Here is a 10601-nt window from a genome sequence, read left to right as displayed (position 1 = left end):
GCCGACTAGATAACGCTATATCTCAAGGGCTTTTCTTATGACCAGAAGGCAAAACAGGAGACATCAAATTACTCAAACTCTAATTGGTGTCACTACACGACCACTTTCCATGTAAAGAACATGTTCGTCTAAGTCCGCCAATGTACAGTGGTGCCAATGTACAGTGGTGTGCCGAGATGGGTAGAAAAGAACTACATGAAAGACAGGCGGATTGAACATAAAGCTATTCTAACATTAACATTCTGATTCTTTACAACTATTGCCAACAATCTGATAATATTTGCACAAAGCAACCTAGCACAAGTTAATGTTGATTTCTACATCTTTACAATGAAACACCAAGAATATAGAAGAAGACTAAATAAGGCTGACGACCGCTATGGACTACGCTATCAGTAAATATAACCATGCCATGGTGCGGACCATGGATTCCACGTCAAGGTGAATCTCTACCAAATGCTTTTTTCTTCTTTTGGGCTACAGATTGCAGATGTTGCATCTCCACTAACACACGAAGTGAAGGATGAGAGGATAGAGAAGCAAAAAAACAGCTTAAAAATAAAACATTCTTAGGCAGCTGCTAAGGATTAAGCACCTCTTTGTCGCTTTTTCCCTGACTTTGACCCACTTCCCGGTACTTTGGATGGGACCGACTTCTCTTCGTTAGTTTCAGTTTCTGCAGAATCTACCGAGTCATCGTCTATCATTCTCTCTTTCACCTTCAATAAACCAGACTTTAGCTTGTCAGATCCATTAGACTTCAACTTCTCAGGCTTTTCACTACTCTTGAGTTCACTGCCCCTAGAAGCAATCTTTGAGCCTTTCTTAGCTTTTGTGGTCACAGAGGATTCTTCCCCGGACTTTGTCGCAACATGGGGGCTGCTAGGGTCTTCATCCTTGAGTTTGCCAGTCTTAGATGTCTTATTCAATGCAACACTGCCAGATTTAGAACCATTATCACTGGTGCGATCCTTAGATTTACCAATACCATCTTTCTCGAACTTGCCATCAGAATTATTCCCTCCCTTAGATTTTTTGCCAGATTTTGCGGAACCAGCATTGGATTTGCTAGAGGAAGCATTGCCCCTGACAATTAAAAATCCAAAATTGATTAGAAGTAGTATTACGACAGAAAGGCCTCAGACAAAGATATACTCACGTCTTCGCTGAAGTTTCTGTTTTCCCTTCCTTCATTTTTGCCCTCTTCTTAAGAGGCCTAGTCATAATAGTCAAAACAAACAAGAGAAATTAGAGACCACCTCACTAGATTTCTCAAGAAATACGAAGTAAGAGGAAGAGATGTGACAAAATGCGCGTTCGTGAACTCCATAGTTAAAAAATGAGGTATGTTATAGAATCTCTAAATTTGCTTTGCTTGTAAACTAATGATTCAACACAATAAAGTCCTAAAAAAAACACATACAGTTCCGGAGAAGCATCAGGACTTCTGCCATCGCCTTCTTGCCCCTGTTGACAAAAAACATCATGTCAAATCCAGATGAAGAGATCCGCGATGAGATTTAACCACACAGGCAAATTGCAGACCCGATACGATACAGAGTTGCCTTCAACGAACTCCCACTTTTGCTTTTGGAGATTCAATATCTCTTGATCACCATCAGTATACAAAACCTGTGTATACAAAGGAATCCATTACATTTTAGACAGACAAAAACTCTATTCATATGTGAAAGAAGTGAACAGGCACAAAATGTGTCGAAACAAACAGAGAAAATAGAACTCAACATCCTTCACATGTCTTACCTTATGTCTCTTTCTAACAGGGTCAAAAGAATGCACAACACCTTCATAGAATCTGAAACATTTCCACCAAATAAAAATCAGAAAAAGCTATTAAATGTGACTCAAATCATAGCTACGCAGATAACTTTCATGTCTTTCTTTCTCTCTCTCAAGAAGGTAAAAATTCAGAGATCTGGTCTTACGCTCGATCTTGAGGCCACCACACTTTGATTTTGGAACCAACCAGGTCCTCGCCATATTCTTTCGCATCAGATGCCTGATGATCAACCAGTAGACATCTAACATTAAAAGGTAAGACACTAGTTCCAAGGATTAGGCTGAAGGCACTACAGCAAATGATAGGACTATGTCCAAAATTTAAAGTTGTAGTCCTCCAATTTAATCATAAAAACAGAAGATGCACGAATCATCATCTCCATCTCTGCATTTGTTTCTGAATGCACCACAATAGAACTAAGAGAAAAACCAGTTACAATTGATACCCAAAGGTCAAAATGGGCTAGGGTGAGGAATTACATTCTCCAAAAGTAATTAACACATCTCCAAACATCCAAATTAAAAACTTATGATGAGAAGTTTCAAAAAGATGCAAAGGAAATCGAAGTAAAATACACATGAGAACCCACGCACCTCTTTTCCCAGAGTGCGCTTCCTCTTTGAACTATCCTTAGGAGTCTCATGGGATTTTTCATCACCTCCGCCAGCTTTCATGGCAGACTTTGGTGAAGCAGCACCTTCCTACACGATGTCAAACCAACCTTCACCATTTTTAAAGTTGAGAATACCAAGCACGATAAGAAACAGAGAAATATTCTAGATGACACAAAAAGTTTGTTATCATCACTTACAGCAGATTTTCTTAAATCCTTTTCAGAGGCCACTTTTCCTTTTGCAACGCCTCTCTTATCCCCAGAACGTTTTGTGGAAGATCCATCGTCAACATTGGTGCTCACAGAAACCTTCTTAGAAGAATTCTTCAGTGATTTTGCCTCTAAATCACCCATAGCAGCATTTTCCTTCCGCAATAATTTTAGGGTAATTCCAGTTTTAATATCCTCAGATGATCCCAGGGATGTATTTCTTCCTGTGTTTGTATGTGGTTTTACTTCCTTATCACTAGTTCCTTCCTTTTTAGATATGTCAGCAGCAGGACCTGTGACCTCCTTAGCTAATTCTTGTTTCTTCCGCCTTCCACCTTTTCTAGAACGACTCTCATCAGGTTGACCTTGATTTTGGGATGGGGAAGCAACACTCATAGATTCATCTCCAGCAGGTTTTGGGGAAGAAGGGTTAGCAGCAGTTTCCTTTTCACTTTCTGAAGGCGAATATTCCGCAGGTGAGTTGTCATGGGGTGAATCAGGAATTGTTTGGGAACCGTCAGGAGTTGCATTTGATTTTGTACTTGAACCAGGTTTCCTTCCTCTTCCCTTCTTCTTTTTTCCCAGCTTACTTTCTTTCTTAGCTACGTTCGCACTATTCAACTTGACTATGTTGTCATTGCTTAGTGCTTTAGTATCTTTAGGTGGACTACTGCGAAGAGCATCCTCATGCTTTCTATTGGAGATAGAATCCAATTCTGCTTTTTGCGTGGCACCATTACTGATCACTGATTTTGGAGATCTTCCAGAAGCAGGACTGACTAGATGAGAAGCTTTTTCTTTATTCACCTAACCATGTATACATTCAAGAAATACTCATAAATTATTTTCAGACGCAGTTTTAGCCAGATATACTGAAACAACAGAAAATTACACTCAATAACATAAAAAAAATGTGTAAAGCACTCATGCTTTAAAGAAATAAAAAGAGTGATGCATTAAAGGCAAGGTTTAGGAAGAGGTTTAGGCAGTGTTTGGCCGTAAAGAAATCTTTTGGATTTGGTATATCCAATACGTTGTTGGTGAAATAATTGGATATAAAGCAGAATAAATAAATATCATATCCAACTAATATTCGATGGAATCAAAGAAAAGGTGAAACAAAAAAAATAAAATCTGGACACCCTGGAGAGAGAGCGAGAGAGCGAGCGAGAGATCTTACGACAGGCACCAGGTGCTCTGAGGAGAATCGAAAAGGGAGATCGCAGATAAAGAGAAACACAGGGTGAGAGAGGGAGAGAGCACCACGAGGGGCGGTGGCTCAAGGACGGCGACCACTTCACAATGGTCTACTGAGAACAAAGGGGGTCCTCGAGGAGAAAGAGGGTGGTGGCGACGACCTTCTCACGGCATCTCTCTCTCTCTCTCTCTCTCTCTCTCTCTCTCTCTCTCTCTCTCTCTCTCTCAGCAGCAAAGTCTTATTTTTGTTATTATCTTTTTTTAAAAGATTCCTGTCAACCTCCCCAGGTTTATCACACCCCTCAAGTAGGATCATTATATCTGGATATATCCCATCCGCAGACACCATTAAACACCAAATAAAATAAATAATTCACCCACCAAACTCAGCCTTAGGATATTAAGGATTAGCCTGGACAGCCTTTTTTCAACCTGCTATCGTAAGATAAGGAAAAACCATGGGATCCTAATTGCACTAATACTCCTCGGCAAACAACTTTCTTCTCTAGACGGTACGTACTTAGACGCAATAAGTTTGATCAATCAGGAACTCCTACGCAGTAGAGAATATGCACTATTTATACTTCACATACAAGTACTCTTAACACATAGCAATATTCATCTAGAATAACGAGATACAATGAACTAGATTCGAAGTTGATATATAATATAGATAAGAGGACATATGAGTGACCTGGGGCAAACCTTGTGTTCGCTTGCAGCGTGGTTGTTATTCTCTTCAACTGCAGCACTTGCCTCTTGATATATTGAAGTAATTACATTACTGTATTCATCTATAGAAGTTCCAAGGGCTTTCAATGCCTGGCAAAAGTAAGGCTGCAGCTTCGACGCACAGTTCTTTAGTACCGTCTCTCCCAATTTTCTAGCAATAGGTAGAACTTCCTGAAAAAACAAATTCAGAATCAGATAAGCAGAAAAAACTACATGCATGGTGTTCTCTACAGTAGGGACGATCCACCTTGTTATCACTCTTTACACTATCTAAGACGGGCGATAGCAGATCTGGAGAAACATCTTCACTTTCATCAATGATGAGGGTCATTATTGTTTCCATTGATTGGAAGACATGATCCGGGTGGTAGTCCCTGACAATTGTCCATCAGAAATCATTACACATGCATACACGCAGAAGAAAACTGCATGTAGCTTCAAAATGTCAGCAAAATCAAAGATAAATGAACTCCAAAGTTGCAAGTACTTTCACATAAATAACAAGCCATTTAGAATTCTCATTATGGATAGAAACGTGCTCAGATAGATGCACGAAGTCACAAAGAGAGACCCTAAACAATGACCAAACTAATTCAAACTAGAGAAAGCAAAAACGTTGCACATCTCTAGGTAGGTCAGAAACATTGTGACTGTCAATTTAAAAGGTCAAATCATTAGATATAAAATGCAAATCTCCACCATTATTTTCAACTAAAAGGTTTTTTAAAATTAGCATTGAAGAAAAAGAGGGATTCCCATCCTTTTCTTACTTTCTTTATAAAACAGAAATGAAAAGAATGGCTCCAATCGAGAAAGGAGAAGGAAGCTTAAAAATAGGAAGAGCTACCACTATTGTTTCTGAGCTTTCATTGGACAAAACCCCTTTGTCAAACTATCCAAAACGACACAAGAACACTACAAATCCCAAGAAAAAATCACACGCACAATAATCTAATAGGAAGCACAAGTACCAATCCAACTCTTTCAACGTCATTCACAAAATGGCATGTCTATAAGTGGAATGTTATTATCTTAGAATAAGAGCTTCCACCCCACCATATCACTCTGCAACATCATATTGCACCACCGAAGCACGTCCACAATATCAACAAGAATCTCATACATATAATGCAGACTCACTTATCTGGTAACTAAAAGTAAAAAGACCGATAGGAAGAACAACAACCAGCTTATAAGGGTAACTTTTCAATGAAGAAGAAAAATAAATGAGTATTCCTTTTCAAGAAGAACGATCGACTGAGTATTGATTATACCTTATTGAGTTAAGAAGATGCTGGAACATTTCGACAACCAAAGCATCACATTCGAGGTCCAACATCACGACACACGATCTGACTTTGGCAACGGTTTCAAGGATTGAGGCTCTCCTCGTGTAAGATCTGCTAGACTTGTCATACAAATTCTCAAAAGAGGATACAATCAACTGAAAAACTTCCTGCATAATAGCATTGTGCAAAAGCAAAAACCATCATAAACACAAAGGAAGTATAATAGATCATACTAGAATTCACGGTTATAGGAGTCCATAACATAAAATCAACAGGTTCACGCCACCTTCATTTGATCATCATCATAGGGAGCTTCAGGAGCAGTAATTCTGGTAATTTCACTGATGCATGAGGCAATGGCAACTTTAACATCAGCATCAGAATGCCTAAAAAGCTGATCAGCTACTAATGCCTTCAGGGATGGAGAAAGAGCATCTTGCATAGATGTGGTTGGCGATTGTTCCACTCTTGATAAACAACTTTCAAGCTCCTACACTCATTAAGGAGACAAACAAAGTTAACAACAATTTTAGAGATATTCATAGAGAAATACTTGGGAAGTTCAAGATCCCAAAGCAATGATAATGCAATTGTCAATTTCAATGAAAATGTTCTCGACATGCTAGACGAATTAAGTAATATCTATCACAGGGAAATATCATGAGCATTTTAATGGACCTAAACTCTCTCCAATACATATATACTTATGCTAGAGAATTTCTACTTGAGCAACAATTCTCGCCCTGCATTGATAAGTAGCATTTTTTGTGCATTTGTGATATTTTTGCCTATAGATGATGGCTGTGAAAAATGGTCACAGAAACTGGTTATTGAGGGGAAATATCATGCTTTGAAACCAATCTTTGATTTTTCACAATTTTCTTCACATACAACCATAAAGCAGTGAACTCCCATATTGTGACAATAAGCAGTATGGGCTTCTGTTTTTGACGTATTATTTTCTGGTTCATCCTATAACAAACTAGTTATGCACGACCATTTGTAGATCAAGCATTGCTGCTAAGAAGCAAGCATTCATTAAGTCTTAAAGGAGAATGCTTCTTATTTAAAGTGGATACATCTCTCCACTCAAGATTCCAACATCCAGAAGCTTGGGTTCTTTTCTTCAAGCGGCAGGGGAAGCCCTCAAAGCCAGGCTCTTCACACAACACTGACGACAAGTACTCCTTTTCACGTCATCAAAGCAGTAACCATTTCTAAGGACTACATGCCACTATATTCAACACAACAAGTTATACATTGTTATGGTGTCTCACAACACCCATTACTTCTTGGCTGGTTTAAACTATTCTGTTATAATGCATTTGCAGTCTACAGGAAAATATATATACGTAATTTGGACATTGATTAGAGCAGAACAGACATGCGTGCATTCTCATATCGCACAAATCACCAGATGGAAGAAAATCGTACTGATCCCAACAAAGAAATTCGTATCAATAGCTACACGACAATAACGTAATAAACACAGACTGTGAGGCATAAAGACAGCTCATTTTACGTTATTTTCACAATTTCGGACACTCAACAACTTCCCAAGAGTTTCGACTTCGATGCAGATTTAACCAATGCCCGACGAATTTTTGTATTCTCACTTTTGAATCTCAAAGTATCAATTGTATATTGCATTAAGCAAATATCATGATCCCTAAACCTTAGCCGCGCACATAACAACGTATTGGTTCAAGAGAAACTCAGCATTCTCAATCAATTCCAATCATAACTAAACAATCCAACAAAGCCTATTTTTGCATTCCAGATCAGAACAAAAGATTAACTGTCCCCAGTTTCTATCTACACTGAATGAAAAGAGATGATTGATAGTCCAAGATAAAAATTCACAAACTTCAATTTCATATGATGCAAATGATAAATTTAAATGAGCAAGCATCTACACACATCCTGAAAAGCAAAGAAATGCAATTGACAGGCTGAGGATATCCCAGTTCCCTCCTCCTGTACAAAGTCATCTCATACAGAATTGACCTCCACATCTCGCGCCTTCAACCATCAGCATTAAGAGGAAATCCTCACTGAACATATGGCTCGGACGCTGATTATATCCTTGCAAGCACCAATATCCATTCGGCAGAACCAATGCACATAAGACAAGTTCGAATCCCATCAGACCAATTCTCCTAAAGTTAGCACCTTTCACTTCCAACATACATGCTCCGATGCACAAGCTCCGATCTTTTCTCTTAATGCACGCACATACACAGGTTTCGCGCGGAAAAATTCTCGTGCGGAGGGCGACCAATTGCAAACGAAATCAAATCCTCTCTACTCAATCAACTGGAGAACTGCGAAGCTCTCTCGTCAAGGAAGCAATTTTACGATCGAAACAACCGGATGCCACTTCCACTTAGCATGAGCGAGACAGACTAGCGACCCCATGAAAATCAACCGTACAAGAGAGGCATGTAAATTACTCAAACCAATCTCAAAACCCACATAAGGAAAAACAGACACCCCCGCAAAAATCCTCGCACGCCCCTCGTCGGAAACAACCGAAAAAAACGGAACTTTTCCCCCGGGAAAAAAAAAAAAGAACAAAAAACACAAAACCAAAACCAAGCCGGAAATTCACTCGCCTCGAGCAGCGGCATGAGCTCATCCACCGACGACGGTGGCTCCAGCAGCCTAGTCCCCGCCTTCGACACCCGCTCCTCGAGCTCCTTATCCGACATCGCGCCGCCAACCGGACGAAAACTCCCGTATTCCCCCCGCACACCCAGATCTCGCAGGGCCTCACTCACCCGCGTCGAACCCACCGCTCAACATGGGAAGCAGGAGGAGGAGGAGGAGGAGGCAAAAGGGTATGATTCCACCGGGAAGAAGAAGCGGGGAGGGAGGAACTAGGGTTCTTCCGGACAGGAAAAGGGGTCGCGGCGGTGGTGGACTTCTTCGGACCGAGGAAAAACGGGCGCAGACAACAACAGTATTGACTAAGGTTTTCACGAAGAAGCAGAGGAGCAGGAAGAAGAAGGTGGAGGAGTGAATTAGAATTCGAAGGGCGTGCCCCCCCCGCCCAACAATGTCGTCGTGTCTTTCGATTTGCTCGGAGGTTTTTCTCCCCGATTTCGTGCCCCTTTTCGAAAGAGCGAGGGATCCAGTAGGGCGCGGACCTGGCGGGGATTTATGGAATGGAGTTGAATTCGGGCGCTCGCACCCGTCCTAGTTCCCACAACTTCCAAAGATATAGAGCGATGATGGTCGAGAGGGGAAGAGGGGATATGCTCCTTCGTTATGGTCCATCGGAATATGAAAAATCCTATCTTTGTTCGTAACCGTCGAGTCTCGATGGAGTAGATCTCGACCGTTACACGAGAGCTTGTCTAAGCCTTCCGTATGTTACACGAGCAATGAAAGAGTAGCCAGCCGGTGATCTCCGCCGTGGACTGCATGCCCCGGAGGAGGAGCGCCGCTTGAAGCCCCGCGAAAGAACGGAGGGAAAAATGCTGGCACGGCACCGCCGCGTGTCCACGTTTCTCTCTCGTTGACTGGTGTTATCCGATGAAAATCGGAAAGAAGCCGGACTTACCAAGATCGATTTGCATAAAATTTAGTCTGCAGAATGATGCGTTACGCCATCATCAGTTATTGAATACGACTCGCTCGTTTAAAAAGGTCGCTTACAGATATCGTGTCGTTTAATAGAATAAACCATTGGCATTACTTAAAAAAGGCTGTGAAGATTAATAAAATTCCATAAAACACGGATTTGGGGATATCTTAATTAAATATCATTTTATCCAATTTCTTACTTACCATAAACATTTAAATCCGTTACTTAAATATGTATACATAAGAGGTCGCTCAAACTGGTACACATACATCATATTCACCCCAAACTAAATTTCGTACTAAAAAAATCTCAAATTTGTACATTCGTGCCAAATATGTTAGTATTAGGCACACAAGCACAACGAAATAGAGAGTAAAAGCGAAAAAGAGGAATCGAGTTTATCTAGGTTCACCTTTAAACTAAGGCTACATCCAAGAAAGAAATCCATTGTATTAGCACATCACGCATATATCTTACAACCCATAATTACAAGGGAAAGAAATTATATATACTCGGAAGCTATTATTAGGTACAAGCCCAAACTATCAATAAAATATAGGTCCAAATTATAAAAGCCATATGGCATCCGTGCCTTTCTATCGCGGGGAGTATGAATCACGCTCCAATAATATTTACTCTCAATTAGTTTCCATTTAGTATCCCATTAAAAATCTCAATTCATTTTCTTCTTCGGATTTTACCTTCCCAAAGTGATGTCATCTAGAGACTATTTATATTGAATTTCCATGTTACCCACCAATCATTTGAGTTATTTGCCACATGTGTTTTAACGTAAGTAATTTATATGGATATTGAAAAGAAGCTAACGGAATGTAGTTTTGTTAATGATATATCGGTTTGGAATTTTTCATGGCAGTAAAACTCCGTTTGTTTCGTGAAAAATTTGAATTTTTTGAAAAATATTTTCCACAAAGTCATTTTTCAAGAAAATGATGATATTTTCCGGTGTTTGGTTGAAATTTAAAAATGAATTAGAAGATATTTTCCGCCGTTTGATATGAAATACCTGATTTGTTTCTTGGGAAAAATTACCAAAATAATTCAAAATTTATAATTTATAATTTTTCTTTTATTATTATTTTACTTGGCCAGTGGCCGGTGGCGACCGACCACAAGCAAGGAATGAGCTTGCCTAAGGCCGACGAAGCT

At 39.9% G+C, this 10601-nt stretch overlaps 1 protein-coding gene across 1 annotated transcript; it reads right to left on the bottom strand.

Annotated features, from left to right (window-relative positions):
• Positions 1–211: 211 nt before the first annotated feature.
• LOC115685292 (sister chromatid cohesion protein PDS5 homolog C-like) lies at positions 212–6353 on the bottom strand. Its single transcript, XM_030610329.2, has 12 exons — positions 6129–6353; positions 5828–6009; positions 4801–4927; positions 4527–4724; positions 2613–3431; positions 2395–2502; positions 1947–2020; positions 1765–1816; positions 1546–1632; positions 1424–1467; positions 1160–1216; positions 212–1086 (listed from the first exon to the last, which is right to left on the bottom strand). Exons 1-12 carry the CDS (start codon positions 6282–6284, stop codon positions 588–590), a joined length of 2403 nt encoding a protein of 800 aa, XP_030466189.2. The 5' UTR covers positions 6285–6353; the 3' UTR covers positions 212–587.
• Between the last annotated feature and the right edge of the window lie 4248 nt (positions 6354–10601).

The sequence above is a fragment of the Syzygium oleosum genome, unplaced genomic scaffold (assembly GCF_021117445.2).
Source record: "Syzygium oleosum isolate NSW1041296 unplaced genomic scaffold, Sole_v2.1 Sole_v2.04, whole genome shotgun sequence".
Classification (NCBI taxonomy): domain Eukaryota; kingdom Viridiplantae; phylum Streptophyta; class Magnoliopsida; order Myrtales; family Myrtaceae; genus Syzygium; species Syzygium oleosum.
This window is presented reverse-complemented; position numbering and strand designations above follow the sequence as displayed.